The 18,778-nt window shown below is 37.6% G+C and overlaps 1 protein-coding gene across 1 annotated transcript in view; it reads left to right on the plus strand.

The window, feature by feature from the left end:
• SAMD8 (sterile alpha motif domain containing 8) overlaps window positions 1-18,778 on the plus strand; it is a 49,067-nt gene that overhangs the window by 20,174 nt on the left and 10,115 nt on the right. The window contains exons 2-4 of the mRNA XM_055425379.2: window positions 3,365-3,954; window positions 14,707-14,802; window positions 18,014-18,131. Coding sequence (XP_055281354.2) covers window positions 3,365-3,954; window positions 14,707-14,802; window positions 18,014-18,131 — 804 coding nt within the window. The remainder of the gene's footprint in view (window positions 1-3,364; window positions 3,955-14,706; window positions 14,803-18,013; window positions 18,132-18,778) is intronic.

Raw genomic sequence — 18,778 nt, forward strand, 5'->3', positions numbered from 1 at the left:
ACATGGCAGGGGCAGTAGGGCTCACCTTGTTTCCTCCTCCCAAGGATCTCCTTGTTGTCTTGTGCCCGCTGTTTTGAAACTGGTTTTCTCTCCATATATTTTGTCTATATTTTGGCTGTTTCAGGTGGAAAAGTAAATCTGGTTTCTCTTATTGCATCTTGGTTAGAAACAGAAGTCCCTTTAACTGATAGTTGATTCATATTAATTATTGATTAAAACAAAGTATTCTGAAATGTTTACTAATTTCTTCATTCTGTATATTTGTATGAAATCTATAGCTGTCATATTCTTCATTAAAAGTTTCCTGTTCCCTGTAGGTCCTGTGGTACAACAAAAATATTATGTTGTCCTGAAGCCTTTTATCATCTTTTAATATACCTCTTTAGTGCAGGTTTTCACAGTGTTAACTAAATGTGGGCCTCTAACTGTATGTAGCAGTATAGAATTAAAGGGCATGCCATGACCTGATGAAGTATAACAGGGCAGTGTGTCATGCTTTTAGGGCATTGCCACAGCAGGTTCAAAGACTTCTAACAAGCTTTCTTGTACGATAACTCATATTTTCTAGCAGCTGAAACACCAGCATCAAAGCCTGTTTGTTAGTTAAATTGAGGATATAAAGAACAGATTGTTAGCCAGATTGGAGGTGATACAAGACAGAAAAAAAAATACGAGAGAGATCATTTTGAGCAGTGTATGAAATGAAACTCTACTGAAGAACAAGGCTAAAAGGATGGGAGTGACTTGGAACCCACTGGTGGTAAGCTGTTAGAAAAATGAGAAAGTGAAATAGAAATAAAATAACAGAAGGAATCTGACCTTATTTTGTGTGAGATGAGCCTCTCATACTTTTTACATTGTAATTGTTGCAGAGTTCATAGCGTGCACTTGTTGGGTATTCAGGGTTGAAATAATTTATTCAGAGAATACCTTGGGGAAATACCTTGAAGCCATCTGGCTGTCTATACGGATTAAAACATAGCAAAATCATTTAAAATGGAGCTATATATATTTAATAAGTGATATAAAATTATATACATCAATGTGTGTAAATTCCATGAGTTGAAGTGAATAAATCATAATTCCCTGTCTTTTGGGGTGGTGAATGCTATATTGTAGGTAAAAAGATTAAGACTGGAAAGCTATTGTGGCTTTATACTATTAAAAGCTTTGTTTGGAAACACTGATTTAAGGTTTCCAAAAACTAGGTTTGCTTTGTAGTAATCAAAATATAAGCATTTAATGAGCATGTTTCTTGTTGGCTGAATATTTTTGATGGTGTCAAAAGTACTTATGTAGTTGAGTATCTGCCTTTTTCAGATAATTATAAGTATTCGTGGCAAGAGTTTGTGTTGGATAGAAGAATGCAGAAATAGCAGCTTTTTACTTTCCTCCGCATAAGGAAGCATAGAAAGTTTTCATAGCCAAAAATGCTTATGATAAAGGAATGATAAGCACTAAAACCAGGAGTTACTACATCTGGGAGGAGAGAAGGATATTGATGTTTTGTTTTAGTTTTTAAAACTTTAAAATCAAGTTTAACACATGTAAAGTGTATCTTATAAGTATATGGATTGATGAATTTTCAGTGTATAACTACTGTTCAAATTAAGAAATGGAACATATGTATTAGAACTGTGTGATTTTTTTTTTTTTTTCCAAGCTGGGTAGTGGGCACATGAGTATTTGTTGTGTCATTCTTTCTTCTTCTTCTTTTTTAATGCTTTAAAGTTTACCTACTGTGTTTTTAAAAAAATCTCAGAAGAAAATATGGTCTTTAGTGATCCGGAAAATGTCAGAAAACCCACTGACTTTAGTTGTTGAGAAAGTACTTTAGGGAACTAGGTTTTTTCCATGTAAGCCTTTGTCTCCCATGTATCTGATAAAAGTTTAGAAGCCTGATATAGGCCCAAGTTACTAAACACTTTAAAATGGAAAAAGAACATAAACAGAACTGGGATCAAAGTAGTAAAAATTATTAGTACTTTTTGAAATGGTACATTGCTTTTATAATTGCAGTATAGGGAATTCCTTGGAGGTCCAGTGGTTAGGACACAGCACTTTCACTGCTGAGGACTCAGATTCAGCCCCTGGTCAGGAACGAAGAGCCCACAAGCTGTGTGGTGTGGCCACAAAAAAAAGAGAAAGAAATACTATAATTGCAGTGTAAAATATGGCCCCTCACATTTGTGGGCATTGAAGTGTTTTATCACTAAATTACAATGATATTTTAAGAAGGAAATTCCTTATAAGTTCTGTAATGGAATATTCAAGGTATAGAAAGAAATGAGCTGTTAAGATATTTATATCTAGTAAAGATTTTATATCTATTGTAGAAATTATTTGTATAGTAGATAGAAATATGTTTAATCTTAAGGGGTTTCCTGAAATTAGTTTTCCATCTACCTTTGCGGTTTTTTTTTCTTTTTGGAGTCAGTAGCTGTTCAGTTGCCAAGTTGTGTCCAACTCTTTGTGACCGCATGGACTGTAGCGCACCCGGCCTCCCTGTCCCTTACCATCTCTCAGAGTTTGCCCAAGTTCATGTCGATTGAATCAGTGATGCCATCCAATCATTTCATCCTCTGTCGCCCTCTTCTGCTTCTGCCTTCAGTCTTTCCCAGCATCAGCGTTTTTCCATTGAGTCGGCTGTTCAGAGCTGTTAGTAATTGCCTTTTGCTCTTCCTTCTGAGCTGGGGAGCTCATCTTTTGGCATCATATCTTTTTGCCTTTTTATAGTTTATGGGGTTCTCATGGCAAGAATACTGGAGTGGTTTGCCATTCCCTCCTCCAGTGGACCACGTTTTGTCAGAATTCTCCACTGTGACCGTCTGTTTTGGGTGGCCCTGCATGGCATGACTCATAGCTTCATTGAGTTATTCAAGCCACTTCAGCACGACAAGGCAGTGATCCATGATTTGGAGGCAGGAGAGATATTTATTCCTCAAACGTGAAGATTTCTAAAATTTGATTTATTTTCACGTATGACAAATCTTTCTGTATATTTCATTTTATGAAAGTGTTGAGTTATTTTTCTCAATTGTTCTCACCAGTAGACTTTTTGTAATTAAGTTATGGCCTGCTATGGTATGGGAAAGCCATTTGTAAAATATTACCAAAAAACATTTTATAAAAATGTTTGGTCATTAGCTTTTCCTCTGCTACTGAATTTATGTGTATAAACTTGTTAGAATGTTAATCTGTTGAAAACTACTCATTAATGAATAATTTTCTTTTTTCTTGTCCAGAAGCCAATATAGCAGTGTAGATGAATAACTGTTTCTGGTATATTTATGTGTATTTGATCTTCAAAGAAGTTGTTAGGGCATGTTGAGTTTTTGTTAATTTTCCTATTTTCCCTTGACAGACAGTTGAAGAAATGGCTGGTCCTAATCAACTCTGCATTCGCCGCTGGACTACCAAGCATGTAGCTGTTTGGCTGAAGGATGAAGGCTTTTTTGAGTATGTGGATGTTTTATGCAACAAGCACCGACTTGATGGAATCACATTGCTTACATTGACTGAATATGATCTCCGATCTCCTCCTTTGGAAATCAAAGTCTTAGGGGACATTAAAAGGTTAATGCTTTCAGTCCGAAAATTGCAGAAAATACATATTGATGTTTTAGAAGAGATGGGATACAACAGTGACAGTCCCATGAGTCCCATGACTCCATTTATCAGTGCTCTTCAGAGTGCAGAGTGGCTCTGTAATGGGGAGCCTTCACATGACTGCGATGGACCTATCACTGATTTGAATTCTGATCAGTACCAGTATGTGAATGGTAAAAACAAACATTCTATTCGAAGATTGGACCCAGAGTATTGGAAGACCGTACTGAGTTGTATATATGTTTTCATAGTATTTGGATTTACATCTTTCATAATGGTTATTGTCCACGAGCGAGTGCCTGACATGCAGACCTATCCACCACTCCCAGATATATTCTTAGACAGGTAAGTTTTCTTTCTAGTTAGCAAATTTGTAGAGGATAGCTATAATAGCAGTGAAAATATATTCATGACAATTAGGTTGTTTATTACTCTTGCTTTGGTTAATATATACTTTCCATTTACTTTATCTGGTAATATGTAAAGATATTCTTTGGAATTGCCTTTTACCCTTAAACTAGACCTTAAGTCTAGATGAGTAGAAAGAACCACTCCTTATTTTATTTTTCTATGTTATATTTCTATTTTTCTATGTTATAGCTGTAATATTTTCTATATTTATGTTATATAGCTCCTTGGGAACTTTAAAAGGGTTTCCTGGAATGTTATTTGTAATAAATGGAATTCAGTTCAGTTCAGTCGCTCAGTCGTGTCCAACTCTCCGCGACCCCATGAATCACAGCATGCCAGGACTCCCTGTCCATCACCAACTCCCGGAGTTCACTCAAACTCATGTCCATCGAGTCGGTGATGCCATCCAGCCATCTCATTCTCTGTCGTCCCCTTCTCCTCCCGCCCCCAACCTTTCCCAGCATCAGAGTCTTTTCCAATGAGTCAACTCATCGCATGAGGTGGCCAAAGTATTGCAGTTTCAGTTTTATCATCAGTCCTTCCAATGAACACCCAGGATTGATCTCCTTTAGAATGGACTGGTTGGATCTCCTTGCAGTCCAAGGGACTCTCAAGAGTCTTCTCCAACACCACAGTTCAAAAGCATCAATTCTTCGGCACTCAGCTTTCTTCACAGTCCAACTCTCACATCCATACATGACCACAGGAAAAACCATAGCCTTGACTAGACCACCTTGGTTGGCAAAGTAATGTCTCTGCTTTTTAATATACTATCAAGGTTGGTCATAACTTTCCTTCCAAGGAGTAAGTGTCTTTTAATTTCATGGCTACAATCAGCATCTTGTTATTATTATTTTTTTTAAAGATGAACAGGGTTTTGCTTTTCTAAAAATATGGGGAAGTCTCCTGTATCATCAAATAAATTAGAATTATCACAGATGCTACAACCTGATTGTTGATAGTATTCTGTTGGTTTATAAATACTGAATGCATAAAAAAGAATACAGTATATTAAATGAAAAATAAGAATAGAACAAAACTTAAAACTATTAGTTTTTATATTTGTGATTTTAAAACATCTTTTTAGTTTGTATTGCTATCTTAATTGTTTTTATAAAATATTGTACCCTTCTGAAAGTGCCTTATAGTATATGGGTTTTTTAGGTGGCAGAATGACGCATATATCACATTTTATTCTCTCTCAGTTCAGTTCAGTTCAGTCGCTCAGTCGTGTCCGACTCTCCGCGACCCCATGAATCACAGCACGCCAGGCCTCCCTGTCCATCACCAACTCCCGGAGTTCACTCAAACTCATGTCCACAGAGTCAGTGATGCCATCCAGCCATCTCATTCTCGGTCGTCCCCTTCTCCTCCCGCCCCCAACCTTTCCCAGCATCAGAGTCTTTTCCAGTGAGTCAACTCGTCGCATGAGGTGGCCAAAGTATTGCAGTTTCAGTTTTAGCATCAGTCCTTCCAATGAACACCCAGGACTGATCTCCTTTAGAATGGACTGGTTGGATCTCCCTGCAGTACAAGGGACTCTCAAGAGTCTTCTCCAACACCCTGACAAAAAGCATAGTGAAGAAGTTATGTTTGTTGGTCTTAAGTTATAAACACAAGGAAAGGGCAGATAAGAGAGGAGAAAAGAACCATACATTTTTGAAAGTTTGAAAGCAGATGGGTGAGTAGCAACAAGCAGAGTTAAAGTAACCTAATTCTAAAGCAGCCATCAGGAAAACTGAGAAACAACCCAATCTATGTTGCAGATTTCTCAAAGCTCTGGATACTTTAGGTGAAAGGGTGATGCTAAAAAAAGAGAGAGAACTGAATGAAAGCTGTTTAAGAAACTGTTAGATCCCCATATCTCCTTCCCTGTTTTATCGTACACAATTTTTCCAACAGACAACCCTAAGGAAGTAAAGAAGACAGCATGTGGATAAGAGTACTCTAGGCAGAAGAAACAGCAGGGTGCAAGAGTGCTGAATTGTTAGTAGGCTTAGTATGTTTAAGGAACACCAATTGAGAGATGGGGAGAACAGTTGGAGATGAGATCTAAGAGCATACAGGAATCCAGACTGTATATATACTTGTTGACAGTTGTCAGGACTTGAGCTTTCATTCTAAGTGAAAAGGAAAGAAAAGCATTTAGGATAAGAGTAGAGTGATCTAACGCCCATTTTAAAAGGGCACTCTCATGGTGGTTGTATTGAGAATAGCGTGAGGATGTGGATGGGAAAGCAGAGGTTAAGTTATTGGAATTCATCTAGACACAGATGAAGTAGATTGGATTAGGATAGTAGTGGTACACACATACATATGTGTGTGTGTGTTTGCTACAAGATTTGCTTATGGACTTGCATGTAAGGTGTAGGAAAAAGAGAATTCAAGGATTATTCCAAGATTTTTGACTTGAGCATCTGGAAGGATGAAGTTGCCCTTTATAGAGGTGGGAAGATTGTGGAAAGACTTCCAACTTCTTGGAGAGAAAAGTGAGGGTTTGGTTTTAGACTTGTCATGTTTGAGGTATGTTTTTCACCAAATCAGATGTCAAGTAAGGGATGGGATGATGAGTTAGAGTTCAGAGAGTCTGGGCTGAAATTTGGGAGTAAGAGCATAAGTAAAGCCATGAAAATTGGTTAATATCTCCTAGGTAGTGAGATTAGAAAGGAAAGAAAGAAGATTGAAGATTGATCCCAAGAATAAGTATAATATCTAGAGGTCAGAAAAGTAAGTCAAAACCAGTAAAGAAGAAGACTGAGGAAGTCAGGACAGAGAGAGCAAGAGAGTATTCTGGAAGCCAAGTTTGTTTGTTTGTTTGTTAAGTATTTTTAGAAGACAGGAATAATTTATAATTAGCTGTGTCAGATGCTACAGAGGGGTCAAGTAAGATGAGGTTAAATGACTGTTGAGCTTGACAAGGGCAAAAGCCTGATTGTAGTGGATTCAAGAGAGAATGTGAGACTGGAATATACCCAAAGGTATATCTCCACACATATGAAGCAGCATATGTACAAAGTTATTCATTGTGACATTATGTGTAAAAGTTATAAATATTGGAAATACTGTAAATGCCTATCCACAGAAAACTGGTTGAATATACTGTGGTGTCACTTCATGGAAAATAGATGGGGAAACAGTGGAAACAGTGTCAGACTTCATTTTTTTGGGCTCCAAAATCACTGCAGATGCTGATTGCAGCCATGAAATTAAAAGACGCTTACTCCTTGGAAGGAAAGTTATGACCAACCTGGATAGCATATTAAAAAGCAGAGACATTACTTTGCCAACCAAGGTCCGTCTAGTCAAGGCTATGGTTTTTCCAGTGGTCATGTATGGATGTGAGAGTTGGACTGTGAAGAAAGCTGAGTGCCAAAGAATTGATGCTTTTGAACTGTGGTGTTGGAGAAGACTCTTGAGAGTCCCTTGGACTGCAAGGAGATCCAACCAGTCCATTCTAAAGGAGATCAATCCTGGGTGTTCATTGGAAGGACTGATGCTAAAGCTGAAACTGCAATACTTTGGCCACCTCATGCAAAGAGTTGACTCATTGGAAAAGACTCTGATGCTGGGAGGGATTGGGGGCGGGAGGAGAAGGGGACGACAGAGAATGGGATGACTGGATGGCATCACCGACTTGATGGATATGAGTTTGAGTGAACTCCGGGAGTTCGTGATGGACAGGGAGGCCTGGCATGCTGTGATTCATGGGGTTGCAAAGAGTCGGACACGACTGAGCGACTGAATTGAACTGATACTTACACAATAAAGTACTATCTAATCATAGAAAAGAATGAGGAAGATTTCTGTGAACTGATAATGAAATGGTTTGTAAGAAAAACTCAGTAGCAGTGAAGCACCATGGGCATCCAGATCATGGTTTCTAAATTCCAATCTCTACTAAAGGAACAGACCAGGACTCCTTAGAGAAATGGCTGATTTTAAGTTTGGAGCATGGTAAGCATAAAATGAGCCTGAAATAGATCTTATGCCATAAAGCAAGGAAGTGGAAACCAATGGAAATCTATGAAAATAACATATGATCTGGTTTTAAGGGGCTCCCACTAATCAAATTAGGACAGTCAGAACATCAAGAAGCATAATGATGGTAATGAATTATAATATACTGAGTAAGAATCTATGAACCCATAGTGATAAACAAAACCAGGAAGGAGTTCCTCAAGGGAATTATAAGAGAAGTTGTAGAGCCAAAACCAAGCACAGCACATGAACTTTGATTGGATCCTTGATCAAGAAAAAAAATTCTGCTGTAAGAACATTTTAGGGATAATTAGGAAAATTTGAATATAGATTGAATATCAAATGATACAATATAACACTAAGTGTTACAGTTTCCTGGGTATAATAGTGTATTGGGTTATGAAGAAGGTACCCTTGATCTTAGGACATATATGTTGAAGTGTTTAGAGGAGAAGTGTCATAATGTTTGCAACTTTTCAGGAAAGATTTAGTCTCGTAGAGAGAGAAAGTGTGTGTATGTGTGCATGTAGGTATGTATAGAAAGAGAGAAATAAAGCAAATGTGGGGAAATGTTATTGTAAACAATCAATAAATTAAATAAGAATATTAAGTGTTTATTCTTTAAAGTTTTTTTTTTGTTATGATCAGAATTTTTCAAAGTTAAAAAAAGGGGAAGGGCAAAGAAATGATGTTGAGAGACAGGAGGAAAATGGGAGGAGAGAAACTGGAAACAATCAAGTCTTACAGACCCCTAAAAGTTTTTCTGTAAGGGCAGCAGAGAAATGGAGCTGTAGCTTGGAGAGGAGTCACCAGGGTTTTATTTTGGATGGACTATGTTGTATAGCGTGTCTGTTGTATTGATGATGGGAATGACCCAATTTAAGGGAAAGGATATGCTGCTGCTGCTAAGTCACTTCAGTCGTGTCCGACTCTGTGTGACCCCATAGACGGAAGCCCACCAGGCTCCCTTGTCCCTGGGATTCTCCAGGCAAGAATACTGGAGTGGGTTGCTATTTCCTTCTCCAGTGTGTGAAAGTGAAACGTGAAAGTGAAGTCGCTCAGTTGTGTCCGACCCTTAGCGACCCCACGGACTGCAGCCTACCAGGCTCCTCCATCCATGGGATTTTCTAGGCAATAGTACTGGAGTGGCTTGCCATTGCCTTCTCCAAAGGGAAAGGATATGAGAGGGTATAATTGATGGAGTAATGTCCTTAAGTAGATAACAAGGGGTTGGATCTTGTAGGTGGGCGAGGCGGGTCTTAGTGACATGATCTATTCATTCATAACAGGGGAGGATAGAAAATATGGAAACAGATATAAGATTGCCAGTTGTGTTGGTAGAGCATGAGGAAGTACTCTGCTGATTGTCTTTATCTTCTCTGAAAACAGATTTAGAAGAGAGAGAAGGTCAGAGGATTGAGGAGAAAGGATAAGTGTGAAATGGCTGTCTGTGAATGAATAGACTTGTGTGATGCAGCAGCAGCACTAAAGGCCTGCTTGAAGCTAATAAGTTGACTTTGTGTTTTCACCACTCAACTGCACAGATACAGGTATAGAATAGGTAGATAGTTGGATTTCAGGGGGGTCAAAACTGCTGGGCAGTACAATAAAGGGAGAAGAGGAAAGAGTGAGTATAATGACTGACTATAGACTTCGGTGGATAAGGAGGGATGGGAGGATGTGAAGTAGGTGAAGGACAGAGGAAGTGTTGTTAAGATCTATGAATTTTGGGTCTCAGAATTATTAAAGTTGGAGAACTAGGAGGAGTAAGATGGAAAAACAAGAAATGTTGATTAGTATAGGATTCTTGACCTTCAGCTGTGAAGAATAATCTTGGTGATGACAAGATCCAGTTTATAACAGTGGGTGTAGGTCACTGAAGTAGAGTAAAAGAAGTTGGAGGAAAAGTAAAAAGAGTGAGAAGCACAAATATCACAACAAAAGAAACTTTGGAGAGAGTGATATTGAACCAAAAACTAAAATCTCAAATCAGAGAATGAATGCTGAGGTTCTGTAGATGACTATAACAAGGCATAATGAGAAAAAAGAGGGGAAATGATCATGAGGATTTTATTTTAAAGTGTACAATCGAGTGGGTTTTAGCATATTTATAAAGTTGTGCGGCCATCACCACTACTTCCAGAACATTTTTAACACCCTAAATAAATTCATATTATCAGTCACACCCCATTTCCCTCCTTCCTCTAGGCTCTGGCAAGCAGAATCTACTTTCTATGGATTTGTCTGTTCTGGACATTTCATATAATGGCCGTAAACAACATGTGGCTTTACTTTGTGTCTGGCTTCTTTAATTTAAAATACTGTTTCTAAGATTCATCCATATGAGTAGTATGCATCTGTACACCATTCTTTTTTATTACAGAATATTATTTCATTGTATGGATATACTTCATTTAGCTTATCCATTCATTAATTGATGAATGTTTGAGTTGTATTCACTTTTGAACTATTGATACTATTGATACTTCTGCTACGAACATTCATATACAAAGTTGTGTATAGACATATGTTTTCAGTTTGCAATGGGGATTTGAAACCAGATTTTGCCTAACATGCTGTAGTGCCACCAGCTACAAAGCCTCGTGCTCTTAAATATCTAAACTTCATTCACAGGAGAATGGTAGCAGGAGCTGTCAGCATTCCTTCTATATCCTCTTGGATCGCTTTTCCATTTTCTTGCACATTTATATTCCCAGCATCCAGCAGTTGTGTGTCTTTGTTAGGGGACTGCTCTTGGGCTGCTGGGATACACTTTGCCTGCTTCAAAAGAGAACCAAACAAGCTTGGAACTTTACATCCCTTAAGCATCAGCTCTTAACCGATGATGTGAGGTGGGGTGTATGTATTTCATTTCTCTTTGCCTAAGTTAGGACAACTTTTAGGTTGGACCTGCACTGGGAGATTCCCCACAGAATTGAGCCAGAGTTACCCTTGCCTGAGTTTACCACAGAAGTTTGCTTGATGTTTTACCCTTGCCTTGCTTCCTTGCCTTCCTGATCTCATTTCCCCTCTACTCTGTGATTTTCCCTTGGGAACATTCCTAATCACTTTCATAGTGATCTTTGTTGTGTCAAGCTTACTTGACACAATTCCAAGAGCTTCAGCATATCATAAACAAAAAATTAGGAAACAGATGCTTTTAGAGGCAGGCCCACTTACATGTGAAGAGAGATAGCTAATAACCATAATAACAAGGGAGGAAACAGAAGCACTGTAAAAAGCACACATAAATAATGAAAAAATCACATCAATCTGGGCTTAACTGCCTTTCATTTCTCAGTAGTCCCTGAGGTCATTACCTTGTCCAGTGTAATAATCTGTGTTCATGGTAATGACTCTGAATTATGAAAGAAAATTAAATTCTATCCAGAAAAAAAGGAATAACATGTATATTGCACTTTAGAAAGCCTTGCATCAAAATACATATGAGATTGAAATCACATTTGACAGTTTCTTTACAATGCTTCACTAAAAAACAAACAGGAAAAAGTGAAGATGGGGGTTCCCAATAATCCAATGAAGGCAGAAGCAGTGATAATAATGAAAATTTGTAAAGTAGAAAGCTAAGTGCCTATTGTGAGATTGAGGACTATCTGTGCCTAAGAGGTGAGTTTATTCGTACTGCGGTGCTCCAGAAAAACTTTCAAAACAAGAGGCATCAAGCATCTCTCAAGACAGGGTATAGATAGGAGCTAAATATGGGAGAACTGGTTAAAAATCTATTTAAGACCTGTTCTACTGCAGCTGAAGACAGGTAGTTTGTTCTCGAACATAGTTGATGTGAGGGTCTCTGGACTCGGGGACACCATTCCCAGATGAGAACAAAGGTGCATGTTTTCATTGTATTTTCAAGGTGATTAACTATAAATCTATGGACTGATCACAAGACTTCAAGCTCCCTTCCTTAAGTAGCCAGACTAACTTCCCATCCCCAGTCATACCAGCCCCAATCCTCCAAGCAAGGGAACGAATTCCTCTCCTTGGAAAACCTGCAGAAGAGAAAAGGACTGTAGATACTGGAGGGTGCACTGACTTGAGTATTAATAGGTTGTGGCACATGGGCTCAACAGTTGCGGGTCCCCTGCTCCAGGGCACAGGCTCAGTAGTTGGGGCACATGAACTTAGTAGCTCCACAGCATGTGGGATCTTCCCAGATCAGGAATTGAACCCCTGTCTCCTGCACTGGCAGGCAGATTCTCTACCATTGAGCCACCAGGGAAGGTCTTGATAGTTTCTTAAGAAGTTAAACATATTCTTAACATTGAAATCAATGATGTCATTCCTAGGTATTTGCCCAAGAAAAATGAAAACATATGTCCATGCAAAGACCTGTTCATATTCACCCAAACCTGGAAATAGCCCAGAATACCCATAGCTTGTGAATGGATAAGGAAATTGTGGACAAAGAATTGTACACACAATTACATGGATGAATCTAAAATGTATTAAGTGAAAATAGCCAGATACAAAAGGTGTTTGGACAAACATTGTGTGATTGCCTTTATATGCCATTATAGAAAAGGCAAACCTGTAGGAACTGGAAGTCAGATCAGTGATTGCCCCACAGCTGAAAGTAAAGGAGATTGACTACAGTGAAGGGACACAGAGAAGTTTTTGGAGTGATGAAAATATTCTGTATCTTTATTGTAGTGATTGCACGACTGAACGTTTGTCAAAACTGATGGAACTCTATAGCTAAAAATGGTGAATTTCTGTAAATTAAATCTCAGTAAATTTGACATTAAAAACAAGTTCATCCTCTAGTTCCTCATCTGAGAAAATAATTCAAGGATACACTGCATCAAAACTAAGAAGTAAATTGAGAAAGAGGAGGACATGGGATTCAGGAAATAGTGGATCCAATATAGAAAAGAAGAATTCCCAAGATGAGGGTTAAGTTTTACTCTAAGAAATGCCATGCAGAACAAGTAGAAAATGCGGGCTTTCTAAAGAAGGAGCTCTTGGATAGATTTCTCTATCTCAATTCTCAATTTCCTGATATATCTAGTCTGGAGGTGAATTGGTGATAGGCACCCAAGAAACAGAACAAAAAGTTACTAGCTCCAGAGAATTTTAAGAAGTTGTACGAGAGATTGTCTTCCATTAACTTAACTATGAACCACACTTAAAATTTTACATTAAGTAAAAGCCAAAAATTATTTGAAACAAAATTATGAAATAATATTGAAAGCATGGGAGAGAAAGAGAATGTATGTGTGTATTTGTATGTGCTTTTGTGTGTGTTACTTGAAGATACAATGTCAAATAAAACACAAGAATGAAAGTGATTGCCTTTGGGGAGCAAGAATTACATTTAGACTGAGGGTGAGGCAGAAAACTTACTTTTACCACAAAAACTGTGTGCTTTGTTGCTCAGTTGTGTCTGACTTTGGGACTCCATGAACTATAGCCCACCAGGCTACTCTGTCCATGGGGATTCTCCAGCCAAGAATACTGGAGTGGGTTGCCATGCCCTCCTCCAGGGGATCTTCCCTACTCTGGGATCGAGCCCAGGTCGCCTACATTTCAGGTGGATTCTTTACTATCTGAGCCACCAAGGAAGCCCATATATATATATATATACACACATATATATACCTTTTTAAAAATCGTTTTAAAAATTTTAAGTTTTTAGAAGTCATTTATTTAAAGGAATCTTTTATCTGAAAATTTGTATTATGTGAAATAACCCTTTTTCCCATAATGCCAGATAAATAAGGTAACAACAGATTAAAAATACACAAGAAGAATCTTTTTTTCTGAAGTAATAGGTAAAAGATGAGTCCCTGAATGAAGATGATTGTCTCTTTTCAGTTACTCTGAATAATGTTTGAGTAGACTGTTAATATCTTTCAGATTTCGTGTTTTCTTTTTAAAAATACCTTTAGTTCCTTAGTTATAAAATTAATGTGCCATAGTATAGAAAATTTTAATGTAAATTAACAAAGAATAAAAATAAAACTATCAATAATCTTACCATTCAGTGATGACCTATTTGGACTAATTCATTTCCGTCTTCTTCCTCCACCACACTTCTCATTCCTCCTCCTTTATTTTTCTTCCTTGTTCTTCTTTTTCTTCCTCTTCTTCTCCCCACCCCCTTCTTTCTTTTTAATTGAGAAAAGTGACACGTCTTTTACTGGTGGGTAATCACAGGCGCTGTGGATTTAGTAAGGAAAGAGTGATCAATGGAAAAGACAGAAGAAACAAATATAAAACGAAGGAGGACAGAGAGAGACAAAAAAAGGAGTAAAAGAAAACAAAAACTTTATTTAATTTGAAAACAAAATACACTAAACAAACAAAAAAAGAGTAGTTCAAGTCCTGACAGTGTGGATTCTGAAATGCATATCATTTAAGAAGTGAGCCTTTCCACCCCTTCTCTTTTGGGAGCAGTCCTATATCTGAGTCTGTCATGCTGTGGGGAAGGCGAAAAGAGCTGTTACTTCCCTACAGAGAACCATAACTGGGAATCACAGACAACAGAGAGGTTCAAATAGTTTCATAAAACTATTTCATGAAATAGTTTTTTCCTCAGGTTCTCCAGATACTATCTCTAACAGAGGTAACAGTTAAAGAAAATACTTTTAAGGTCATTATTAGAAGAGTATCTTATTGAAAAGGGTGGCACCATTTGCATACATGTACTTCATGTCAATCCAAAAATGTAACTTTCTTCCTTTCCAGCGTTCCCAGAATTCCATGGGCCTTTGCCATGACAGAAGTATGTGGCATGATTCTGTGCTATATTTGGCTCCTGGTTCTTCTTCTTCACAAGCACAGGTACCTCTCTTATTTAATTACAAGATTGAAAATGTTTTGATTATCTTACATAAAGGTCATCAAACCTTGTTTCTCAATTTCCTTTTCTAGTTATTATAACATTACAGATATTGGTACAGAAAAAAATTTTGGGTTTGATCAGCAAAGGAGTCTACCTGAGGTAGTACCTATATATTTAGTAATATTCTAAGTATATTTTGCAGGGAAAGATGGTGCTATATAGCCATGGGCTGACTACTAACAGTCCAAATCTAGCCTTACCTTTCTCTGTAAGCAAATTGGAAATGTCACTGTCTATAGAAGGGTTGGGACCCCTCCAAGGATTAAGTCATAGTAAAGAAAAAATTAAAGAACTGACAGTTTGTGGATCTGCTATCTGTTGTCTTTGGACACTGAAGAAGAATAGGGACATTTGCTTGATTTTTTTTTTTTTTTTATTCTTTCTCCTCACCAGGAGTTGCTTAAGGTAAACCACAGCAATGGGCTTTCACTCCTAAGCAGCAGTTATTTCAGTGCTTTGAAGGTGAAAAGAAAAGTTGATGATTGCTATTCTTGTCACACTTTTAGGCCATATTGCACTTCATTCTCTTTTACTCTGCAGGAATATTTATAACTGGATTGCTTAAAACCAGAGGTGGTTTAAAAACACATGTATCACTGCTACTTTCTGATTTGACTTTTTCTCACAAGACCCTGTAGATCTGAATTGATCAACTCTTTCAAAACAAGAGTTGAATTTATATAGGAACCTTGGTAGGTTTGGCAAAGTGCAGCAACTAAATACAAGTTTTGATGTTTATTTAGTCAAACAAAGTGTTTCTCAAAGTGTGGTCTTTGTGCCACTTTCATTAGAATCACCTGGGCTCTCGTTAAAATCCAGGTTCCTTGTTATCCTCTTCAAAAACCTCACAAAATGATAACTTGGAAGAAAGAAGGCAGAAACCTTTGCTCTTGACTTTCCACCACATGATAAGAAAATTCTCCATAAATCTTGCGTTAAGAAATTTTTATTGCATCACTGAGTTTGCAGGAAGACAGGAAAATCCCAAAGATCCCAAACACACATACACGTGAAGAAGAAAACAAAGAAAACATAACCTATGATGTAAAATCAGAGGAATGAATATGCATCTCTGAAAAAAGCAGGGTTACACTAGTTGTATTGCCAAAGCTGAGATAAGGAGATTAAGCCTTAGGTATGTAACAAAGTTGAGTGGCTGATAGGAAAACTCCCAAGTTAAACTGTGGATCCTGGAATGGGCTAGAGTGTTCTCAAGTCAGTAGTGCTAACTGAGTCTCAACAAATTCAGTTCTTCTCTGGATGGTAGTGTATTCAATTTAGGCTCCTGTGGTTTCTCAGAACGTTGGAGAGCAGGGCCTGTAAAGAACAGTAGGAAATGGTAGAATCCCCCCGCTTTGAGTTGGGACCCTCTCCATTCAGTGTTAGTTCTCTTTCTTATCTTTTCTTCTTTTTTGTAGCACCACAGCTTCAGTAGTGAACCAGAAATGAAGCAGATCTTGCAGAGACGAAACCTAGTTTGAAATAATTTCAGTTTCTAAAATTGTATTAAAGTGACCCCAGATTGTTAAATCCCTTAACTACCTGCCAAAAGAGATGTCAAATCTCTGTTTGGGAAAACAGTATAGACCTATCAATAAATTTAATTCTAAAAATTTTTATATACATATCTGGCACTCAAGTAAATAACTAATAATAAAAAGCACACAAGTATGTAAGAGAATATGATCAAAATTGAAGAGAAACAATAAATAATGGAATAGACCCACAGTAGATCCAGAAAATGGAGGTACCAGATACAGACTTTAAAGTAATTCTGCTGACTAGTATAAGTAGCTCACTCGTCTCCAACTCTTTGCGACCCGGTGGACTGTAGCCAAGTTCCTCTGTCCATGGAATTTCCCAGGCAAGAATACTGGAGTAGGTTGCCATTCGCTTCTCCAGGGGATCTTCCCAACCCAGGGATCAAACAGTCTCCTGCATTGCAGGCAGATTCTGTACCGTCTGAGCCACCAGGGAAGCCACCAGGAAAGCCCCTGCTGACTATGTTCAAGATAATTTTAACAGAATAAAATGGAAACTCTAGAAGCAAACACACTTTTTAAAATCCATGAAATTGAGAATTCAGTAATGAGTGTGACATCTGGTTGAATCCAGCAGAAGAGGGGATTAATGAATCAGAAGATAATTTGAAGAAAATATATTTTTAAGGATAGAAAATAGATTAAATATTTGGGAATACTGAGGGGGTAGCCTGAAAAAGGTTTAACTTATGGATAATTAGAGTTCCTTGAGGAGAGGAGAAAGACAATAAAGCAGAAGTATATTTGAAGTGAAAAAAATTAAAATAAATGCAGATTCCTGGTCTCCATCCCAGGTGTACACACTGCAGTTTGAAACTTACCTAACCTTGTGTTCAGTACTTTTTTTGAGGGTGGGTGGGAGGAGCATTTTAAAAATGTATAAGCAAAGTCTCTGTACTTAAGAATCTTCTTAAGAATCTCTGTACTTAAGACATTAAAAAAAATTAACAGTACAAGTGATTTTATGCTGTTTAAAGTTTTTGTTAGAGATGTGCTTAATGTAAAACTTAGTATTAAAAAACAGTATTTTATAGCTTAAATTTAAGAGAAATTAAAGAGTTTATTATATAGTTATTAACCAATTTACAGGGTCATTAATGAGCAAAAAAATTCCCTAGAATCACATATTTAACTTTACTTCTCATTAAGTAAATAAGTTATGACAGTATATGAGTAATAAAACTAACACTAAGCGAAGTGTCAGGCAGGGACTGTCTTACTTCTTTCTTGTGTGACTTTTGCTTTCTCTTAGTCATATTTTCTTACAATAAAATGATGCTGTTAGGTCTGCACTGTCCAACATGGCAGGTGCTAGCCACATGTAGCTGTTCAAATTTAATTTAGTGAAAATGAAATAAAATTAAGTTCCTAGCTTGTACATTTCAGATGCTCAATCGCCACATATAGATGGTGTGTTGGACAGTGCAGAAATAGTCCATTTCCATCATTGTGGAAGGTCCTGTTGGACACTTCTGTTACATGGTCTCTAAGATTTCTGTCTTCAAATAATCTAATGGTTTTCCTGCTTGTTCTCCCTCGAAGTAAGCCTGGGGATATTTTGGTTTGTTTTCTTCTGATCTTTCTTCCTTTTTGGTCACTCTGTTCACAGGTCCATACTTCTGCGAAGGCTTTGTAGTCTGATGGGCACTGTCTTCTTGCTTCGCTGCTTTACCATGTTTGTGACCTCCCTCTCCGTGCCAGGACAGCACCTTCAGTGTACTGGAAAGGTAGCCTGCTATCTTCTTTATCATTCTTCTCTCTTACTCTTAGTGTGTTGATGACTTAGATGTATGTATGAACTAAGGCTTAGATTTTGCTTTTAATATTATTAATAAAATGTGCTTTTTAGCATTTTTGATACCGGTAATAAAAGTGTAGAAATAATTTGGTAAAAGTCTTAAGTCAGAATCTGCCTCCCTGTTACTTCTATCCATTGATCCTAACTAGTCCAGTGCTGTAGAGCTACAGAAAAAAAGTAGCTTTCAATTATCATTTTCCTTTCCCACCATCCTCAGCGTCTTTAGTTACTCATATTATATGACTCCAGACCTTTCACTGTCTTCACTCCTCTTTAAAAAGTGTTGCGGGGACTTCCCTTGGTGGTACAGTGTTTAAGACTCTGCTTCCACTGCAGGGGGCACGGGTTTGATCTCTGGTCGTGGAACTAGATCCCACCACACCACAGCTAAGACCCGGCGCAGCCAAATAAAAGTATTTAAAAAAAAAAAAGTGATGCAGTTCAACCATATTCCATTTAAAATATAGTACCCACTACTCTCAACTTTACTCTTTCGGAGATATATTTAAATAATGGCTGATTTTTTTGTTTTTGTTTTATACTTTATAGGTTGTTTTGGTATACTGTAGACATACC

Source organism: Moschus berezovskii, chromosome 12 (genome assembly GCF_049115385.1).
Source record: "Moschus berezovskii isolate FMDL1 chromosome 12, NW_MosBer_1.0, whole genome shotgun sequence".
Taxonomy (NCBI): domain Eukaryota; kingdom Metazoa; phylum Chordata; class Mammalia; order Artiodactyla; family Moschidae; genus Moschus; species Moschus berezovskii.